The sequence below is a fragment of the Buteo buteo genome, chromosome 24 (genome assembly GCF_964188355.1).
Source record: "Buteo buteo chromosome 24, bButBut1.hap1.1, whole genome shotgun sequence".
Lineage (NCBI taxonomy): Eukaryota > Metazoa > Chordata > Aves > Accipitriformes > Accipitridae > Buteo > Buteo buteo.
This window is the reverse complement of record NC_134194.1, coordinates 18990645-19014125: the sequence shown is the minus strand read 5'-3', so window position 1 is coordinate 19014125 and position 23481 is coordinate 18990645. Positions and strand designations below refer to the sequence as shown.

Genomic DNA, 23481 nt, shown 5'->3' with positions numbered 1-23481 from the left:
CTTTTCAAATTACCGTTGTATCTGAATTTTTTATGTGAAGGACTATAATAGTCGGGTCCAGTCTCGCCTGTCAGAACTGAGTCCATCTATCCTAAGGGCGACCGTGCTCCTGGGTGAGCTGGCATCCATCAGGGATGGAGAAGCGATGCCAGCTGGCTGCTACAGACTCACCTATAGCGAAGCAGTAAGTCTCACGGGATGGAGCAGTTTTGCCTAGTCTAAGGCTTGGCTACATTAAATACTGGAAGCGGAACGGTTAACTGCAGCAACGCTTGAAAACGCCTGATGAATGAAACACCTCCTTTCTGCAGGGAGGAGGGGATACATTTCATTAATTATTACCTTCCAGGGTGTGCTGACTTGCTTCTGTCTGTGCTGAATTTCATGTAAACCCTCTGTTGAATGTCACATACTCATATGCTGCCTGAAGTGCTAGATTTTGTATTTGGATATCTGGTGTAGCTGACAGATGTTTACAAACTCGTGTATCTGCACAGCTTCTTTTTGCCTATCCATCTGTGCTCCCTGATAGACAGCAAATTATTCCACCTCAGGCTGGAATAATTTAAGATTGTGACATCAACCCTTAATCTGCGTTTTTTAGCTGGTAGCATTCAGAGATTTTCAGTTACAGATACTAGAGTGTCATTTTAAATTAACCTAAGCTGTTTATTTAAGATTCAGCCATTTCTAAACAAGTGGCTGTAACTATACAGTGTTACAGCTGGTTTTAAAGATGACAGAACTGCGATTAACTGGGACTTTTGGTAAGCACGACCTGCCATAATTTGTAACGCAAACTTCAGGTTGGTGTGGTGTAGCTCTTTAAAAACCTTATAAAAAGTTAATACATGTTCCCCTCTGCTTTTAGCAGTATACAAAGAAGCAGCTAGGTTCAGGTCTTCGTAAAGCCAGTTAATCTTATCTCAGAAGAAGATCCTGAAGCATTTTTTCCAGTCCACGTGGTGAGAGGCTCTCCCTTTTCTTGCACAGCCAACACTCTTATCTGAGAGGTGACACAGGATGAAGTCAGTGTCTACTACCAGCATCTCTAACCAAATGACTAGTTACAGATTATTTAATCCTCTTGGGAGGAAAGAACAGCAGTTTCACCTACACCAAAGCCTTCCAGCAAGAGTCTGTCTTCAGGAATGTAAATGATCCTATGCCTAAATCTTTCAGTCTTCCCCTTAACTGACACTAGGACTTACAGTACGCATCTTTAAATTTCTCAAAAGTGAGCCATCACCCTTCTTTCTCTTCTCCTGCTCCTGAGAAATTCACCGGTGCCTTCCCTTGCATCAAGTGCTGGGAGTTGATACACAAAAGCACCTGGGGATTTTCAATGCTGCACCGGGATTTCAGGATCGGAATTGGGATCTTTGCCTGCTGGATCATTAGTTCTCTGAAATCTCTGTTACAGGAAGGCCTTCCAAAATGCCAGTCAAGTGGGGAGGGAAGACAAGGTCAGAAAATTCTATTACTGGAAAAATAAAATAATGCAGTCTAAAACCAATTTGAGGCTAATCTCAAACTTAATCTCCAGAAATGTTCCAGAAATGTAAAAAGCTGCATACGGGGGAAAAGGCCGAGCATGAGATCCGCTCTAAATCCTTCATCCAAGGAACTTCAAGGTATCTGGCACCGAGCGTGCGCTTACCCCTGAACCCGAACTAGACCCACGCCGACACCGAGTGAAGCGCGCTCACCGCAACCCTCGGGGACGCAAACCCCGCGCGTCAAGGCGCTGTCCTTAAACTGGGCTTAAGCTTGCACTCACCTTCGAGTCAAGCCCAGCCTAGCATCGACCACGTAAGGCACCTGGCCTTGCAGCAACACGAAGAGATCTGCCCATCTCTTTTACAGGAGCCCTGATGTTGCCTGCCACGAGGCAGCTGGGATTCGCAGGCAGCCTGAGCGTAGGCTCTAACTGCGTGGATGTCTGCCAGCAGCAGACCCAGAGGCATCCCCCACACAGCAACAGTAACCAGTAGTACAGAGAAAATTAGAACCAGGGTAATTGTTTTACCCATATTTACCTTGGTTTAGCACTGAGACGGAAATAATCAGCAGGGACAGGGGAGCAGGATGGGCTTTTAAACCACACCTTGAAGGAAATCGGAGTGTAAGAAAGCCAGGAGCTTGGCTCTAGCCACTGTTCAAGGATCATCCATAAAGCAAAGTGACCTACTCCGCTCTGCTGGAGCAGAGCGGTGTATTAGCATAGAACTTAAAAAGCCTAATCCAGGTATTAATTACCGATTGCCTAACAGATTCCAAGCCTCTTCTGTTTTCAAACTGTTCATAAATTGATTCTAATTTCTTCTGTGGAACAATTAAAAGTATTTTTGCTATCCTGATGAACTGAACTGTAACCAAAGCTATTGCAAATAAACATAAAAGACAGATGATAAAGATGGTAATAAGCATATTGCTACTGTGTCCTGAATAGTCACCAACACTTCTTAGTGAATATCATCTTTCACAACAACAACAAAGGATAAGAGCACAAGGCTATTTCATGCAGTCATCAAAACAAAATGCACTGAATATTATATTTCATACTAAATACATTACCCTGGCAGTTTGACACTCAACATTTCAATAGATATTGCGACTCTCTAACATTCTGCCTGAATTTCTGCAGATGGACTTTTAAGTATCAATGGAAGATTACTTTACTTGTCACACTAAAAAGATTTTAAAGAATGGTTGCACACACTTCATTTTTAATTTTTTTTATTTCTTTTTTTTTTAAAGGGAAACGAATCATGAATTCGGAAACACAGTTATACTGAAAGGTCAAATCCCGTGTTGTGTAGTAGTCCTTTGTGTGTAGTGCTCTTTCAATAGCTGAACTGTCTTGTCTCTGATGTGCCCAGCAAAGCATTGGGAGGATTCGCTCACGTTAAACTAAGCTAACCTAAACTATGCTAAGCTAAGCTGAGATAAACTAACCCTGTTCCCAAACTCATCAATCTGTTGTAATACTGGGATTTTTAAAAAATGTATTTTATTTTATTTTTAAACTGTGCAGGTTCCTAGGGAGATGTACATAACACAAGAATCTCAATTTTCAGTAAAAAAACCCAAACAAGTAAACACCAGGGAAAAAAACCCCAAGAAACTAAGTTTCTGGATCTCATGATTTCAGAAGATACCTTGAGCACACAAATATCGCTCAGGATCACAAACAAACAAAAACGACAGCAATTTATTAGCCTAGGAAAAAAGTGGATATTCAGGTTCAATTCCAGAGTCCTGCAAATCGGAAATCTGCCAAGATTAAGTGGGACATGCATTTAGCGTACGCCAGTCATTAGAAGGTCTTCCGCAACAAACCACCCCTTTTCACCTGACGCACACCTTCCCGTTCGCTCAAAACGAGCACTGACTAGGTCAGAACGCCGCACGATTGCCTCATCAAACACCGGATCTCCAGACAAGCATCATCTCATCCGCTATAAGCTTCGACGGGCCACTGCTATCATATCCAACAGCAATTAAACATCCTTGTAAGCCGTTGCTATTCTAGAATTTTAAATTTGATTTTTTTTATTTTTTTTTTTTTAAATGGGGGAAGGGGACGGTGTTTGTTCACTGAGAGCGAGTTTCATTACTCACACGGCAAATCTGCCAGTAGCAGATCATGGAATGGATTGTTACCTTTCCCTATCCATTTTGTAAAGATATTGCTTTCTTTCCAGACTGCAAGCATCACTTCTAACTGGATTTTGAATTATAATGTGAACTTTACAAAATTATTGGTGCTATTCATATCGCTAGTTAGATTCTACAGAATGGCAATATTTTTTGCCCTTTCCCAAACCAGCACCTCTTAGTGTTTTATATAAAACAACCACGGCCAGCAGAAATCGAACATTTCCAAGCAACGTAAAGTATTACATTGCGCTGAGTAAACAAGGACTACAACATTTTTGTACTTCTCCTTAAACTTCTTTGCCTTTTTGAAAATATTTATGCGGCAGAGAAGACATAAGGTTATTGAGAAATACAGCCAGTTCCTCCTCTTTAATTGAAACATTTATGCTTTTCGTTCTGGTAGCAAAAAGCAATGAACAGTAATAACGCAAGATAAATATACAAGAAACTTATAGATATGATTGTAAAACAACATCATCCTAATGTTTTCATTTAATTACCCTGAAACGTATTCTATTTAATATTCATTACTCAAAAGCCAATTTAAAAGAGAAAGAGGTGAAGGGACTTATTCAGAAAGACGGACTGTCATTCACTGCAATAGTTATCTAATATACAGAAGTTAATAAAGCAGATTAATCTACAAGTCCCTTTAAGCCATCACTGAGTTTAGAACAACTGCCTCTTTGACCTCTAACCCTCCCGCTGTGCACCAGTAGCAGGTGCCAGCTGCACTAAAATTATGGCTGACGCGTTTTAAGGCAAAGGCTTTTCTTACTTTGCTTCTGACCAGCAGCTGACCCTGTAGGAACGATTGTTTCATGTGCTGGCCTAAAGGCTACATAAACCAGTAACTGATAAACAAAAGCATACATACACCAGCTGCCTAGCCTGAGGGTGCACATCCAACACTGACACCTCTAGCAGTTTGTGCTGCAAGCCGGATCGCCGCTTTTTGTTTCCATACGTGAATTCTGTACAATACTTGTTACTTCGCGGAACTAAACTTCTCTCCATCCCCAAAACTGTTTGTGTAAACTATAGCACAGCTTGGATGATTAAGAGGAGATTCCCAATTTGATTTAGCACCATTATTAAGAGCGTGAAATCTTCAGATACATCACTAATGATGATGTATTTTAACATTAAAAGTCTTAAAATTAAATTACTCGATTCACATGACAACAAATCACAACAAGGCTTTAAACAAAGCAGAATTAGAAAAGACACTAAGCTCATTAATTTTTTTCATTTCTTAATTGACAGCACTCACGTAGCGATAGCTATACGTTTAGCAATATACTTGAGACCGAGGCTGCTGCCGCCTTTACGCATGTGCAGCAAGAAGTGCGTATAAAAGAGAAGTAACTGTATTCTTCATTAAGATAAGATAGCTTTGACATAGTTATTTTGCTGATACAAATTACACAACCACAAAAACAATCAGAGTAATGATTAAATGCAGTTATGTACATGGGAGACTACTAGTGCAAATGTTAACATATTTAAATGGGTTCCCTTCATTAAAAAAATTATATATGATATTAAACCATCAATCAAATTGAAACACTAGAGTCTAAACGTATTGTCACTGGTTAAAATAAATGACTTTGAGACTGAATTTTGGCTCACTCAATATGGTGCCTTTTCTGTTGCTTAGCCACCCAAGTCTCTGCTGGCTTGGGCTACAGCTGGTATATCTCCATCCCTTTCAATTAATAAAGAAAGTTATGATAGTATTGGATAACATTTTTAAATTGTGCTAAGAGGCTGAAAACAGATGTCCCAATGAAAATCCCTCTCACTGCTGTATCAAACCTTTCAAGGTTCAAGCCAGCAAAAGCCGAGCGCGCTGCTCCCAATTCAGCTGAGCCTTTAAACACATTTAATTTTGAGCATAGGAACAATGGCACCTGTGGGGTTGATCTGCTCTTAAAATTAAGCATATGCTCACACGCGTGGCTCAAGGTGCTCAGGTACTCAACATCCGGCACAACTGCCCTCTGTCAGTACAATTTGGATTTCTTTTTGTGATGTGCTTATACGCAAGTGCTTCTGCATGGGCCACGAAGCACACATTATAAACACATCTCCTCTTCAGGTTTTTATTTCCATTACTGTGCATAACTCCACACTACCTGTATATGGCACTGAGGTTTATCTGAAAAACAAAAACATCACTGATTTTACTACATAAAAGGGAAAAAGGGAAAGTAGCAATTTATAACACGTTTTTATTTTAGCAACGCCACCTGATTTTTCATTGCGGCTGGCATCTTTACTTTCTGTTTTACGTTTGCTACGCAGTGCTGCTGTGCTGCTTCATTTAGTGCGTCTTTGTCACTTGAAGTTCTAAGTCACAACCGCTCAGCTCCCACGAGCAGCCTGGTGAGGTCTGACCCACCGCCGTGAAGCCACGCATCCTCCTCCTATTACCACAGTACTGCCCAGCCGGTCCTCGCTGCCTTTTTCAGCACCACCACGCTCATCATCCCCCGCGCCCTCGCAGTTCTTCGTCCACCCGCGCACCTTCCCAACCACCCCCTGCAACACTCCTCTCCTGGAGACCCCTCTCCAGCCCACGTACTCCATCCACCGCATTCCGCTACGGCAATCGACGCCACCTCTTCCCGCATCCCCCCGACCATCCCGTACCGCAGCGCTCCGCACCCGTCGCCCCCAGAAGTGCCGAACCCTCGGAAGGGCTCGGCGCGGGCGCAGCCTCCTTCTGCGGCCGCCCGGCCCTAAACCAGCCGCCCACCACGACCGTCCCCGGCTGCGGGTCCACCTGGGCTGGAGCAGCGGAGCGGACCGGCCAGCAGGCGCTGGCCAGGAGGCACTTGCCTTCTGGTTGCCGGCTGGCCGTGCCGTGCAGGCGCGCGGTGCCGCTCCACCGCCGGGCAGGCCAAACGGCACCGCCGCTGCTCCCACACCGGCCAGTCGGAGACGGCTTTGGCTGCACGCGGTGTCTTGGCGCAGGCACTGCGCAGGTCTCATCCAAACATCAGTACGACGCTCAAAACTTGCCAAAAAACCCTCCTTGTTCTTATCCACGCGATCCTCCTGAAAATGACACGCAGAATGTAATCACCCTGCAACACCCTCTCCTCATTCGTTACCCCTATACCTAACGCACCTCTCCAAGAAACACCGAAATGTCACTGAAATCTTGTTTCTATTCAACCGACCAACCATTTATCCCCCTTCCACACCCAGCACAGAATTATTTCAGTGACGGTTAGGCAAACGGAGTTCTTCACCTACTGTGCGTGGCTCTTAGGAACGTTTGTCAGAACTACGGGTGAAAGACGCTACAAAACCGATTGATTTTTGGAAAGAACTAACATGAATAGTATTTTACCATACCAAAATTGAACTAACAGCCCAATGTGCACAATTCAGCAAGATAAGCATTTACAGGAGATAAAGGCAGCATCTTAAAACCGAAAATTACACTTCCATTTCCAAAGTGGAGCAAGCACCGGCTTCACCTGTCAATCCTGGAGTAACAGCACAGAAAACTAAGAGCCTTTTAAAATTATTTATTAAAGCGCTCATGACACAACATAATGTAACAGCAATCGTTGAACGTAATACTGCTTTCTATCCATAGATCTCAAATTACTTTACACAGGTTAATTCAGTTTAGTTGTAAGACACCATCACGAAGCAGTTGTTTGCAGATGAAGCTCAGACCAAGTAGCTCGCCCAGGGGGAACAAAGCTCGTGGCTCAGCAAAAAGCAGGGCCAAAGCCAACAGCCACTGTCAGACTTCAAAGGGATGCGGTAACTTGCTCCTAAAGCAGTTGTGTCACTTCTGTGTTTTCTATTGCTCCCGTCTTGCACAGTCACGGCAACCTATTAAAAACCCAGAGCTGCTACAGGACCTATGTAAGCAAACAAAGTGAGAATTAACAGGGTTTAATTACACAACTCTGCTGCTCCAGAGGCTAAAGAGGGTGGGAGCCTCAGCCGGCGCCGTACAGCTATTTGCTGACCTGCCTTCAGCTGCTGCATCGCCTCCCGTCCCGGCGGAGGAGCGCCCGGCCGTCAGCCGCCGAGCAGGCGAGCGCCGGGCCGGCTCCCTGCCGGTACCGCCGGGGAACCAGGAGGCGCCCGGCGCTCGGAGCCGCGGGGCAGCCCCACCAACTCCCCCGCTCGGACGGCCGGGGCCGGCCGGGGGAGCGGCGGGCAGGGCGGCGGGCAGCCCCGGCGGGAAGGCCGCGGCGGGCCGCTCCCGCTGCTGCCGCCGGTCACCGGGGGGAAGGCGCGGGGGGCCCGCGGAGACCTCCCGCCCCGCTCCTCTACCCCCTCCCCGGGCTCGCCGCTGCCCCCGCCGGCACCTACCGCTCGCCGCGGCCCCGCCGGCCGCTCGGCCCCGGCCGGCCCCGCCTGAGGGGAGCGGCGGGGCCGGCGGGTCTCCCGCGGCGGGCGGCGCTCGGCCGGGGCCGCCGCCCGTCCCGGCGGGCCGGGAGGCGTCCGGAGGAGAGTGGGCCCGGGCCGGGCCGGCCGGCGGCAGAGCGCCGGGAGAGGGAAGAGGAGGCGGCCGGGCCGGCGGCGGGGTCCGAGGGGAGGCGGGCTGTGCCCCGAGGGCTGCGGGAGGCGCGAATCGTCCGGCTCCTTCCAGGGACCCGACTCGGAAGAAGTGCTCCAACTAGTAAATAATTGCCGTTATCGTTGCATCCGTTTAGTTTAAAGAGCTGACAAACCTCTCTAAACTCAAAGCACAATTAGTCATTAGGGTCTAGTTTTTCAGCACTGTTAAGCAATTTGTAACCCATTCCTTTTAATAGGGTTATGCATTACTTAACCGACACAGATGTCTTGAAAACTGAAACCGCTGGTTACGAAGCAGCAACCTTGTTCATTAGCTTCCATGATAGTCAAATCATCTATAAAACCAGTGTTTAATGGCCAGCCGATGAATAATCAATGTCTCACTTTTCATCTGAGTGTGAAAGTGAGAATAATCTAATACACCGTCCCCCTGGTAGAACGCGAGGCCTTGGGTTCCGTTTCTATTCAGGGCTGATTTATAACCCAATGGAAACCTGATGTAAACATATGATCAATGAGTCCCATCATTGCTGATAATAACCCCCAACCGGCCCACTCCCTCATCTCAAAAGCCATCCCTTTAGGCTATTAGTTTCGTCCAGCTAATCCTCTCTACTATTTCTGCCTGCTGCTTTTACCTTGGCCATCCGTTCAGTCCAGCAGACTCAGAAGTAATTTTATACGCAGCAGAGAGCGGGTGGAATTGATTTTTCACTCAGTGCTCCGTTCCCATCTGAATAATTATCAATTTTACTGCCTCATAAAGGGAAGAGTCAAAATTTCAAATCAATTCAAAAGAGCTTCTGAGACTACAGAAACTGTGCATGAGAATAAAGGTCAAAGTTGTCAGTGACCTCGGGAGATGATGTCAGATATTAGTACACTGAGTAGTTGACATCAGAGGCACTCAATACGGTATGACTAGTGCTAATGCAAATCATATTTATGCTGACTACTGGAGACCATCCATTAATATTTAAAACAGTATGTGAAAGCCTGCATTCAAAATAAATATAACGTATTCCGCAGAATCTGAAGTTAATAAAGACAGATCACCACCCAGTCATATGCTGTGAAGTGAAGGATTACTGCATATTAACAGACAAAGTATTACATCAAGATTGCCACAAATGCAGGCAAGCCCAGAGCCCAGGTTGCTGTTCTGCCCCTTATGTTCCAATACGTCGCACGCACGGTACAATACTGAGCAATCTGATGTACCCGACTGCTGACTTCATTGCTAGTCTCCATGAAATCCCTATTAGGCAAGTACGACATAAGAACCTGTAATATGACCAGGGAATCATCATATTCTGATAATGATGTCAATAATAAACATCATTAATATTCTCACAATATGCTATATACTGCCAGGAATGTATTAGCTACCATTAGTTACTTTTCACCTTCAATTAGAACAGTAAACAAATGACAACAATAACTGTAGTGACTGTATGCCAGGCTTTTTCCAAACGACCACGTACCTATTAGGGAAACGCAAAGACTACCACACCAGTCATCTGCATTTTGTTAATAACCTCCGTTTTCGTTAAAAGCCTCCAGACCTGTGAAACACGTCTCCTCCAACGGCATCTTTGCAAATGCATTAGGAATCCAGAGATTCTTGTAAACACGCATTTTCAAATAGTTTAATGAGATTTTAAGGGAATGTGGCACTGAGCAAATGTAAAGATACGTAGCTATGAACATCCTGATCTCCCTGTAAGGTACTTGGGCTGTGATAAACCTGACAGGGCTGGGCAGGGGAAATCTCTCCTAAGCAGTACAGCAGCCACTTCCTTTTCAGAAACATGAGATTTAATTTCTATTGTATTTACCTTTAACAGAAAAAAATCCCACTGAGTCACCTATTGCAAAATAAAATATTCAAACTCGATAGCATACAGCCATTCAATTTACACATTTCATTACCAAAATGTGTGGTTCAATGCCAGAATTTCTTCTTCTTCCTCCTAAAATACTTTAGGGAGCTTTCCTTCCCATTTGTCCCATCTAGAAATGTATTGATGATCTCACACACCTCTTTTTATGAGCAAAAAAGGAACACCAAGTTTTAAGATACTGTACAGCCAAGTATAGTATCTCTGCTTTTCAGAATGACAAAAACCATCTTCAATCTTTGGTTGTCATGAGAACACAGCTGAAGCTACTCAGGGTTGCACACCAGCATAGGGAGGTTTGTTCTGTTACCAAATAGCCAGTGCTACCCTGGCGTTCAGTACCACAAAAAATCTGGACAGTTCAGAAATGTCATAATATCCCACAGAAAAGACTGCTAATTCACCTGCTGTAGAATTTCTGGGTTCTGCTGCATGAAATGAAGCAATCTCTGTCCATCCTGTGAAATCTCTCTACATCTTAGAGTCTTCTTGCCTTCTTTAGCGAGGTGCTTGAAGAGGTAGGTGACAATGTAGTCTAAACTAGCGCAACAGCTGGAGGAGACAATTGTATCTGTGTAAAAAATGAAAGAGTTTTGAAATTGTTTCCATAAAAGAATAATTAATAATGACATGTTATAGTACTTGGAGAGCTCAACTTTAATAATCTCTTTGACATTACGCTAATCGATACATTGACAAGTCTATTTTTGATACATGAGTTGACTAGCTTTAAAGACTGCTTTTATTAATGCACAGTGGTATTAAACCTTTGCTTTTGAGTAACTGGATAGCTCCATGTACTAAAGATCCTGTGAACTCCAGTGAACTTCATTCACAACCATATGAATGCAGCTGCCCCTCTGCGTCCTGGAAGGTGGTGCAAGATCAGGGTTGACATTTTACTGGTATTCAGTTCACATTCAGAGGGCTCCAGATTCCTGGAAACTAAAATTCTGTTTTGATCTGCTTACTGAAAAGGCAAGGTTAAATCAAGCAGAGCTGTTGCCCAGGTTTTTCTCAAGTAGTATTTCACAATGTTTCTCTGCCCCAAATAGCTTACAATCAACGTCAGGCGGCAAACAACGAACAAGGGCCATTAAATGTAGTAAAAGGGTGATCGCAGAACAGCCAGTTAGTCATTTTGCTTAACAACTCATAATTCAAGTAGGGTAAAGTAAATATGGCTGGCAACAACACAATAGCAGTCACTACCAAATACTTCATAAATGTCCCCAAATCCGAAAGTCATGACAGCAAAGGAGGATACTGTTGAAAAGCAGAAGCAAAAGCCACTTCATATCTTTACTTACTGTTTCTATAAGTAAGGGAGATTAAAAGCTTAAACCTATTTGCAGAGTAAATACGTCTGCCTGATTTATGTAAGTTATTTTGTTGCTAGGTGTTGCCTGCTGTGCCGCTGCTGCGAAAGACAATTCTGCTCGCTTCCGAGCATCAGCAGGACGATAACAGCGCACTGGTCCTTGGTTCTGACGCACGCTCCCCTCGTCCCCCTCCCGAGACGAGCGGTGCACCCTTCCCCCTGCCCAGCCGCTGGCTCCTTCTGGCCCGACACCCGAGATGCTCCTTGGCCCCAAGACCCGCTCCGGCCACTGCGGCATTTCCAACTGTGCCGCCTTCCAGCTCCGGTCCTGTACTCCCGGCCGGAGCCGCGCCGTGAAACAACCACCAGTTCCTCGCCATACCAACGCCACCGCAGCTCCCTCTGCCCAGGCCATAGTCTAACCTGCCGGGCGCGAGGTTCAGCCCCAGCCGATACTCTCTGCGACTTCCAGAGTCGGATCCAGATGAGCGGAGCATTCAGGACTCCGTCCGGTTGCCACTGACTTCAGCTAGAACTTGTCTAGGCCTTTTATAGTTCACAGTATTTATTTTAGATGGGCCACTGGAGTAAGGGATGTGTGGGGGTTGCAAAAGGAATTAAACTGTTAAAATGCTCATTCTGAGGGAAAAGGGATTAGAAGGATCCAATTAAATGTACCTTGAATTCTTTAAACTATGCTAATTTGGAGGCCTGCCAACCTTGCAGTGTTCATTTAAACACATCCCTCTAGACACTGAAGTATTTTGATCTGTGTCTGTTTAACTCCTTAGGCTCTGTGCTGACACTATTAACCCTCTGCCATCTAAAACCTGATTGTATTTTGCTAAGAGTGTTTTGAAGTAAACACTGAAGAAACATTTACAGGCAAAGAAGATACAAATGGTCTCCTAAGACTTGATCTTCCAAGGCAAGCAGCTGACTTAGCAGCAGGAGTGAAAAGCGATCTAACAGCTCACAGAAATGAGCTGGAGCATCTCAACTCTGTCCCCGCTGGACCGGCGAGCTTCCAAGGACTGAATTCAACAGGGCAGGATGTTAAGACACATTGCCAGAACAAAGCTGAGTTCAAAGTTATGAGTCTAGCCAAAGTAAAGACCGCAGAATCTGGCACTCGTCGTGTTCTCAACCAAAACAGTCCTGCATATAAACTAGAAATGCAATTCATGATGGAATTGAATCACCATCAATAACAACAAGTGAGAGATTTGAAAATACATATTTCATAGGAGGGCTCTGCTGTATTTCTAAACCAGTGCTTAACTCTATTTCTTTTTAAATTGAATAATACAAAGTAAATCAGTATCATCAGTTTACAAAACAGCAGTAGTTCTAAACATGCTGATACTGTACAAGTAGATATTTTACATTCGACAGTAAGTGATTTTAGCAGGACAGCAGACAGGTCTATGCTATCATTTGCTCATGAGAATCTGATATGAGTGTTAAGAGCTACTTAAATTTGCCCATAACTATATATCAAATATGCTTCCCTATGCTCATTTTTCCTTTTGATTGCAAGGATATAACAGACAGGGAGCATCAAGCAAACTCCCTTGAATGACTCTTCTGGGCATGTGGAACCTTGTGCTGGAGCAGAATAGTGTTCTCACTAAATCTTAGTGAGACAAGCCAGCCAACCAAATAAATAGAACAAACAAAAGCAACAAGGAGCTACCAATTCTGGGCTATGGACAGAAGAAACGGGCGAAGAAGACAGAATAAAGATAGAATTATAAAAGAAGCTGAGATCTAAGCTTGGCATAATCAGGAAAAATGCAGTCAAACCATGTTTCTCACTTCTGGTCAACTCAGCCCTACCACCTGTGAACTAATCATTTGGATCACGAAGCAAGCGGGCCGTGGTTACAGAAAATGCCAAAACCAGCTCCACGTGTGTCAACATGGATCCGGGAACAGTTCAGCAGTTTCGTCAAACAAAACTGAGCTCTCTGGACTTGATGACGAGGTAGGTGCTGGTGGTGGGCAGGGGACAAGGATGACGACTCTGGCACCAGTCACCATCACATTCAACTAGCTCTTCTGGTTTCTTCTTTGCCAGTATGCTTTCATTTCGTGTTTTGGGGGGTAATTTTACATGCACTTTTTTATTATCTGTGTGTTTTTGCCTTACGTAGGCAATTCCAATCAGCCATTAGCTCAAGTAACTGGACGTTAAGCAAGTATGTTAGAATGGGTTATATTATTTTAAAAAAGCCAACAGAACCCCCAATCAACTCAAGGATGCCATTGGTCTCAACAATATGACAACAGCATGCTGAAGGGGAATTATTTTTCGACAGTTTAATGACATTGCTGAATCTCTGCATATCAAAAGATTCTGTTTTGTTTTTCACATAAAGGCAAGGAGAGGGAGTTAAGTGGTATTTTCCCTGTCCATCAATTGCTTACAGTTCAATACTGGCATTATTTGCCTTTGAGACTAAACCTGGAAAGTAAATGGATTTAGCAATTTAACATCTAAATTAGGCAGCAAGACAGAAAAAATGTTTTACTTTTTCCTCAATGAATAGCATACTATACTATTAATCACATGAGAATTAGAAAAGCTTTGCAGAGATTAGTGACAACATGCCAGGCAGACTACATTAAAAGGCTCTGATCCACTGAGTCAGCTGTGAAAAAGCCAGGTAAACACTTTAGAAGAGAACTATTGGAGTGTTTATCCTCGCAATAAAAGCTTAGACGAGGGCTTCCATTATAGCTGATTTACAGCTAGGCGCTTCAGAAGGAATACATATTCTTTCACAGTGTTTATAAAGTGTGGAATCAAGCAAGGTATTTACTCTGCAACAGAATGAACACTCCTCAGAAATAAGGATTTGGGGAATGTTTATCCTACAGCTGACAACAATGAGAGTCTCAAAGGTTTCACATATGTAAAGGGAATAGAGAAAAAAGTCAGATACTTTTTTTCTGTGAAAGAGAAGTGATCTCCTGGTATTTAATTTTTAAAATAAAAAGACAGCTATTTCATTTTTATAAACATTTCTGAAAATGACTTGTATGTTCTAATCAGTTTAAAACACAATTCCCCCTCAGATGGCTTATAGCCCTGAGCCCTACTATTCTAAGATGTTCTTGTGGCACTGATATAATTCAGTGAAAAAGGCAACGCTTGGATCTACTTACCCATTTTCCAAGGGCGGAAGGATGTATGTGACCAAGTAACACATAAGAAATAGATTTGTATTTCACTGTCTGACAATTGGTAATGTCCCAAATCCCAAAATTTTAAAAGGGATAAAACATTTTAAAGGATGACTCTGTTAAGAAAACGCAGTGACAGGTAACTAACTCTTGAGAGGATTAAAAATAAATAAATTAACAGTAAGAGCTATAAACTGACCAAAGAGTAGTTCATCTGGACATGTCATTATAAGAGTACTGAAAACTATTCAGTTCACTACAAAAATAAAACTTCTTGAACACAAATGAGGAATTAAATGGCTGACATCAATATCAATTCTTGATACATGCAGTATTAAGAAACATGATATTAAGGAAAAATAATCACTTTATCATTTTAACATGAAAGGTGAAAAAGAAGCATTTTTTTCAGCTGACTAATCATGGAAAGTAATGAACAAGAGACATTCACAAAGATTAGGGGCTGCACAGGCAGATTTGGACAGAATCAAAAATTGTTTTGGAATGCTAGAGAACACAAGTGGAAAATGTAGGGAAAATACCAGTAGGATCCTAAAGGTGGTGGCAGAAACAAAATGGGATCCTCTATTCCAACCTCCTGCCCAAAACAGGGTCAGACAGGTTCCTCGGGACCTTGTGCAGTATCTGGGAATATCTCCAAGGATGAAGATTCCACATCCTCTCTGGGCGATATGAAACAGCCAAGTCTTACTGACAGACAGATTTGGCAAGTCTCAAAGACTGAAAAACTAAACTACTTGAATTTGGAGGAATCAGAGTAAACAAAGAAAAAAACTGAACACAAAAGTGAGCATAATAGCTTTTGATGGACTGCATCAAGCCTTCGGTGAAGTCAGGAGAAGTTAAAAATTCCTACACACTTTGTTTTAGTCTTCCATGGTTGTATTTATTTTAGATACTTTAAGGACATCAAGAAGAACTGAAGGAGAGCATTGGCTAAGCAAATCTATGGTTTATGAAATGTGAAAAAAAAGTGAGCTGTTAAAATTTTTGTTGATGCTTTTCTCAGCAGAATATCAGGAATTCCACCAAATAAGTTTCCTAAGAAAACATCTATGCTCCTAAAAAATTAATAATTCTTCATGATTAAACTCCCAGATCAGTCAAGCCACAAAAGTATACAGCTAAAATTGGAAATACATACTTTTCTTACTCCTCCTCCCTGCCTGGAGTGAGAAATCAACACTTTTTGAGAGGGGAAAATAAACGTAACACCTGAAAGCTGAAGCTTATATAGCTTTTACATTTTCTTCTCTCTCTTTTACATGAATTCAAATTGGGCTTCAAAGACATGGTTAAAGTAAACTTGGTATGCTAGTGAATTATCAAAATGAATATATCTCAAATGGAAGAGATGTAATGTGGAGCGATAACAGAGAACAGGGCTTGCTAAACTGGTAGCTGTCAGTCAAGCTACCGTTCAGTACGATACATCCATTTGCAAACAATCAACAGGCAGATTCCCAGCAGAACCAGCCTATAGGCAGAAACTGCTGTACCATCATTACAGGTGACAAAGCACTCAAAATATCTGGGAGAAGATGGATTTCAGCACTATATAATAAAATGACCTGAATACTTCTTTACTACTGTTGCTTAGCTATTCACTACCCATTTTCTCTCTAAGAGTGGTCCCCCTCTTGCAGCAAAAACTGCTGAATGTGTTTAACATAGCAAATGCCTTGTGAGTCTCGGTGCATTCATGCATTCCTATGGGGCTTGACTGACACTTGGCGGTAATGAGAAACACCAGCTATTATAGAGTAACATCTAGACACACTAACATTATACGTTCCTATTTTTTGTTCCTTAATAACCACCCTAATCAATAGATATGACTGTAAGGTTTTGAACAGCTTTTCAGTCAAAAACTATATAAATGCATGGTATTCCTAGGTGATCAGAGTGTAACTGCGTGATTTATTTTTTCTTCCCCCAAATGCTCAGTCTCCTTCTCCATATTCCAAATGACTTTAGGCTACCAACCCTCCACGACTCCCCCTGCCCAAACCCCAAATGTTTGGACAGTCATCTGGTTAAAAAGCATAAATTAAACTGTGGAAGAGAATGAAATGAACTGCAATCAGACTGCTGTATTTTTATTGTTACTCCAAGTATGCTTCTGTTGCACTGATTCTCCTCTATTCAGGAAGTACTGAATAACTAGTTTCTTTCTTCCATGGATAAAGATACCTTTAAATTTCTCAAATCACATCACAGCTGTGCAGAACAAGCATTATTTATACAACAGCTATGTTGATCAAATAAAAACAAAACCCCACAGACTCCTGTACACATATTAATACATTTTAGTTCTGAATAACAAATGCTTGAATTTTCAGTACAATCCTAGCAGAGGCACATTAATAATTTTAACAATTCTGGCTTGTAAGAAAAGACAATTTAAAAATACTATCTGTAAAAACATACAGGTTAGATGTTTAAAAGAACTCAGCTCCATTAACCGAAATGGTCACATTCTTAAAATGTTCAAAAGCCAGCATCTTCCACTGTCTCTTGATATTAATTTTTTTTAAGATACAAATGAACGTGCTTCTCTGAAAATCCTAGATGGCTAAATACTTGAATTCTTTCTTTAGCTGAGTATAAGTAATTCTTACCTACTGCAGTAAGTCCTTCAGATATTGAGGTAAGAATATAGATTAGGACGCGAGGTTCTAAACTGGTAATGAAACTCATGTGATCTTGGGTCAGACACTCCAAAAGCGGGTAGTAAGACTGGCTTAGTTTTCGATATTGCTGAAAAAAAGAGTACACATTCATAGAAAGTATAGATATTACCATTGACTAATATTAACAACATTAACAGATGACAGAGGAATGATCTTACAGTTTCTAATTTAGCCATTAAATCAGAGTATTTATAGAGGCAAAATATTTTCTCATCTTCAGTAGATTTCAACTTTTCAACTTTACCATAGGATATAAACTCGCTATTAGTTTAAAATAAGCTCAGGGTAATACAATAATGCTATCATGCTTTGACATTCTACACAGCTATCAGTCTAGTAAAAGCAGTATAGCATTCTGTCCAGGGTGTCAGTTTGACAGGATTACGGCCCGTGTCTTACCTTCTGCAGGAAATCTGCCTAAGATTTAGCACAGATTTCCCCAAACCATCTCAGAGATGGACTTTTTTTTTGTGCTTAGATGAGGTCCTGTAACAGGCTCTGCACAGGCAAAGGCACTTGCTTGAACCCACTGGCCTAATCAGCATCTTACTCTTCAGGACTCCTATTTAGGGCATTTATCGTTGGATGGCTAGGAATGTGCCAAATACGCACATTTTACTATACAACCAATACACCAATTTTAATTGAGAGCAACTTTTCAGTTCCAAGGACTTTCTTTATGTGGCAAGCATAAATCTGGGCATTAACTATACTTAACTATCCCGAATTTGTCCCTTCCTGCAAGATGATGACAGTTCTGAACTGAAGTGTCATGAAGAAAATATCACAGTTCAAATTTAGGCTGATATTGTGCAAGATCTGTTGCTTTCCCACGGAGAAGTGGGAACATGGTATACTTTAAAACCAAAGTTTTAAATATGATGGGGAATACACAGTGACAATTTACAGATTGAAACTAATTGCAGAGTGGCTGAATATATGAGGAAGTTTTACAGTGTGTGCAGGCAACCTAAATGGGTTTGCAAGTATAGAAATGAAAAAAAATTTGCATTTCTCTCTTTTACAACAAGCCTAGTGAAAATTCTGGAAAAGCTCCCATTTCACATGGCAGTTCAGTCATACCTGTATTTTAGATGTCACTATATAAATAAATTCAAGCAATTGAACTGAAAACTGCATTTGAGCTGTTCTAGATCCCTCTGTCTCATTATAACAATACAAAGCCTGTGGTGGTGTTATTTCATATTTCATGTAAAGACTCCCAAGATGAGTAATTGCTTACTAGCAAGTCACTGTGGGATACTGAAAGCAGCATTTTGACAAAGGCCTGAAGTACATTGTCAAAGTGGTTGTCCCCGTACAACTTGAAGACGCCAAAGCTGACATAATTTCCACATAAGGCAGATTTGAGTGCAGAGTAACAGATGGAAATGCCCTTGAGTTTCAACGGATAAACCTGATCTTTTGACAAAGTCCCAAGAGAGAGGATCTGATTACCTGTTTTCATAAAAAGAAAGAAAGAAAGAAAGAAACTTATATAAGCAGCTGCAAATCTAAAATATTTTGATGGCACTATCTAGTTTTTTTTTTCTTTATTTTCATTACTATTTGGAAGAAAAATTGTTTCTGCATTTGATGAAAAAGATCTGTTAAGTAAGCATGACTAGACCTTAAAAGCCACTAAGGAATTACTATGCAAAATTTAAAATATAAGCTATGGAATTCTCATCATTGATGTACAGCCAGACCATGACTGGGTCTATCAGCATTAATTCCTTAATCTGAACAGAGTTGCAACACATGGTTTTATAGTTTCTCATGCTGCAGCAAAGCCTGGTTTTGATCCATTACCATCACGGTCTCTGGGGATGGCTTCTGATGTATACACACACTAAATATATCCCTCAGAAAACAAATATGTCCATTACAAAAGCCTCTATTTTACCAGTCACAGATGGGAATGACTTTTTAATTAAACTCCATGTTTATAATGTAAAAATAACAGCTAACGGTAAATATTTGCTGTTGCTATTAACAGGCAATAGTGACTTTTGGATCCACTGTGTAGCAGCACAGTAGATCCCGCTGCAATCCTCTGTACAAATCTAATTATTCACAAGTCTCCATTACCAAGTTTTCTAATTAATGCTCATCTTCACAGCACCCCGTAGTTAGTTTGTCTTCATGACAAATATTTTTTTAACCTGAAGTAATTAATGAAGGTGAGCTAAAACAGTAGAATGAACACAGCAAAGGTTAAGTACTTCAGTTCTACCATGAAGTAGCCGTACTAGGTTGACCCCATCTGATGTTGGCCTTGACAAGCTTGGCCTGCACAAAACCCAAGTGCCAGGTCTTCACTTTGTTATTACTCATCATTCTTGGTCATTTTAACTACGGGAAAATAACACAAACCTATACATTTTTAAAAGTATTCCTACAAATCAAAGCACAATAGTCTACGGATCAGATGCTCGGCTTGGCTGCTTTCAGCGTCTAACCTGGTTGTCATGGCTATGATGGCAACTTGGAGCAAGGAGCATTGAGGGAACTGGACGTTAACTATCCACAATTCCAAACCCTGCCAGTTGAGAGAGGTAGTTATGAAACTCCGTCTTGCTTTTATAATAGGCAATTAAAAAAAGCCCCTAAAAATTTGCCTGAGATGACAGAGGTCTCACAGACTGCGTAGCACTGGATAATACCTGTTGAGGCCTAATATGAAACTGGGTCTGTCTGTACACAGCTCTCCTTTCTACCCACACAAATGTCCACCTGCAAATCAGATAACCTGCCTTGTTTTAATTCTTTCTCTTAATGCTATTGATTACTGACAATGAGGAGTTTACATCATATAATTAGAAAAATGAGGGGGAAAGCCTTGTTTCTAAACACCCAACACATCAAAGTATCACCCACTTGGTATCATTTGACACAAAGAAGAAAAGGCGTAAGTTACTGTTTAAAACATTGATGTTGTTCACCAGTTCAAGACAAGTACAAGACAAGTTATCCATTAGGTTGTAAAGGAAAAGTAGATTTACAAAAAAAGGCTGAGAGTACAATCAGGGATTGCTTAGAAGAAGTAACTGGGGTCTGTAAGAAGCTGGAATGGCATCACTAGAATTACGGAAGGGAGGAGAAGAATCAAGTATTTATCTGGGAAAGACGGTCACTTGCAATCAAAATCAAGCCCTCTTAATTAAAAAAATATTTTTATGACTGAAAACACAGAATGGTTTTGATACTGTAAATGGTCATATGAGCACCTGTACTAGCCAGAACACTGTAGTCATGCACACAGCGTAACTGGAGAAGAGGGTACAATTCCAGTGACTGCTACCACATAGAAATTATTTCCAAATGGTGTTAAATTTCTGTTATACTAAAAATGACCATCATCCAAAAGATCCTCTTTGAAAAGTAAAACAAAGCAGAAAAAGAAAAATGTCTTCTGGTGTACTGGGATATTCATTTATTGTAATACTTTACATTACAGAGAAATTGCATTTACATAAAATTAAAGATAAACTCCATTTAGCTTCCTATGGTGCCCCATTTAAGATATCCCAGCCAGGTCATTTTAATTAGCATTAATCTTTTTGACAAGAGCTAGTCTAGTTACTGAGAAGATCAGTGAATTTCAAATTCTGTGAATAAAATACAATAAAATACAAAATTCTGTCTGTGAGGTAAGGTGGGAAGGTGCACATTGGTTTTGAAAGCCACTAAACAGTGTACAAGTCTTAGGGCAAAAACAAGACAGAATGTTAAGTGTGCTGTAAACAAACCTTATCTGATCTTCTCCACTATTAAATTCTCTGCTGAAAATCTCTACTTTAATAACACAAATATATATATGGCTTCAGAAATAAGCAAAGACAAAGTTTTGGATCCAAGAAAGTAACAGCCTTGAGTTTATAGCCGAGCTGTCCAAGCACGACATAGTGCAATCCTAGGTCCTTGAAGTACTCAGTGTAATATGCAACAACAGATGGAAAGAGCTTAGTAGTTGTCAACAAGGCAATTATGTACTTAATATGGAAATTAATTGGAAGTCGATGGAAAAACTGGATGATGAGGAAAGGAGCTGGAAAAACCCTAGGAATCCCTTCGCCTGAGAACGTGAATTCTAGGAGGTACCCACTAGTGCTGATCTTCTATCATTTTTATTACTTCACAAAAAAAATCACCCTATAATTAGAACTTTAAATCCACTGATCAACATAAAGCATTCAACACAGGAAGGCACAACCCCTGCTCCTCACACTGCCTCACCCCGGGGCAGGCATGGCCGAAGAGGAATTCGGTGCCTATCCCTTCTCACGGAAACACTGAGAAGAATTTGGGTCTAGTGCAAGATTAAAAGCTACTTTTTGCAACTGGATGGAGTCCACAGAGAACTGTTCCGTGTTCATGGACTCATTTTAAAAGGGCCTAAGAGTGGGAACAGCTGATTTCAAATTAGCAGCAGAGGTGAAAGACCACGCGGTGCCTGTTACCAACGCCCCAAGCCATCAACCTATGATTCAAGGAAGGGATGCAGTGCTAGAACAAAGACTAGTGTTTTAGCATTAGTTATTGAAAAAAATATGAAGTACGGTGCTATGCCTGACTAGATAAAAAAAGAATGATCTACTTGTAACATTTAGCAGGAGCTTCAGGGGAATATTTTTACACACTATGGATACTACTGAACATAAACTAATTTACTGAGGTACTTGGAATCAGGTCAAGAACAACTCTTCAGCTACTGAGGATATGCTTACATTTATAATCCCTGTGGTGGAGGTCCAAAATACAATTTTATAAACTCCTATTGTTAAAAGAAACAATTTAAAGAAATTAAATCAACAGAAAAGTGACCTTTGACATGCTCAATTTAAAAATTGTGTTTGAAATTCATAGCTCCTGTCAAAATGAAAACTCTGTAAAGACTAATCAGTGAAGTTTCAGTGTTACTACTGAGTTAAAAATCAAATGAAAAAAAAATCCAACTTGCACCAATTTCTTCTTAATGTGGGAAAAATTGTATGACACAATCTTAAAATATACCGACTTTCAAAATTCTCAATAACTTCCTTTAATACAACTTTTTGCCCTGCATTTGACAGCAATGTCACTTACAAAAATTATAAACACTCTGAGCCTCAGAGGTGATACAAAATTCTGACAGGAATAAGAAAAGGATTTTTAAAGATATTGGGTGAAACTGCTAGATAGGAAATAAGGGCCTGCATTTGGCTGACAACTGAAGCATTTAATTACCGAAAGACTCCTTAGTACATAAACAAAGGAGCTGGAAGAAAACAGTGTGTGTATGCAGAGGGGGAATACAGAGCCAGCAAAAAAACAAACTGGGATGCTCTGACTGAAGATAACATCACCATGCCTCAGAATCCCACAGGCAATATGCACCAGAGCTCTTAGCACAGCTCATTCCCTCACTCCCTCCTAGATGCGGGAGCATGTCAGGACAGGCAGCTTCCCTTTCAGTTCTCCTCCTTAATTGCTTTTACAGTAGAAGCTATAATACAAAAATGATTTCCTTATGGCTGAGTTTCATTTAAGCAGGGCTTGTTCCAGATTTCAGTCCAATAAGCGTTATGTATAATAATACAACTAAATCATGTTTTAACATGTGTGAATTAGATGAAGATAAAAAAAAAGAAGACTCTGGTGAGATTAAACAAAGGTTGTGAAAATTTATCACGTTTATAGAGAAAAAGTGTTTTTTGCCTTTTCCCCTTTCCTATTTTTATTATTCACCGCTGCCCCATAAAGATGGTTTTGAATGTATGCTTTCCAGGCATTCAGAATGCTAGGGCAGTATAAAGAAGTGGCCATATATACAAAACAAAAAGGAAACCATGAATCAAAGATGAGAGCGAGCTTCAAAAACTCATTTTTTAGAGCTTACACAACAACAAAACGTGCATAAAACCTCTCAAATCAGCACAACGAGCATGCATAGCGCCAAGATAAATTTGCCAAAAGAAACTGATTATGACATCTGAGTCAGTAATGAAGAGCAGGATATTCTGGAACAACTATCACAAAAGAGAGGAGAGCAGACCAACGGCAGCCGAGACCAGTGAGCACTCCACTTTGAAGCTAAGCTGCTGATTAGAAATACCTGTTATACAGCAAGCATCAGTTTAACCAAAATTTTGAA

The 23481-nt window shown here is 41.3% G+C and overlaps 1 protein-coding gene across 7 annotated transcripts in view; it reads right to left on the bottom strand.

Annotated features, from left to right (window-relative positions):
* RANBP17 (RAN binding protein 17) overlaps positions 1-23481 on the bottom strand; it is a 165036-nt gene that overhangs the window by 14695 nt on the left and 126860 nt on the right. For 2 of the 7 annotated variants that reach the window (XM_075057115.1, XM_075057114.1), the window contains exons 23-25: positions 18589-18803; positions 17274-17412; positions 10526-10692 (exon numbers count right to left, since the gene is read on the bottom strand). In XM_075057115.1, coding sequence (XP_074913216.1) covers positions 10526-10692; positions 17274-17412; positions 18589-18803 — 521 coding nt within the window. Of the gene's footprint in view, positions 1-10525; positions 10693-17273; positions 17413-18588; positions 18804-23481 lie in introns of those variants that run through there. The other 5 variants (XM_075057117.1, XM_075057116.1, XR_012654361.1 and 2 more) reach the window with 5 other exon arrangements.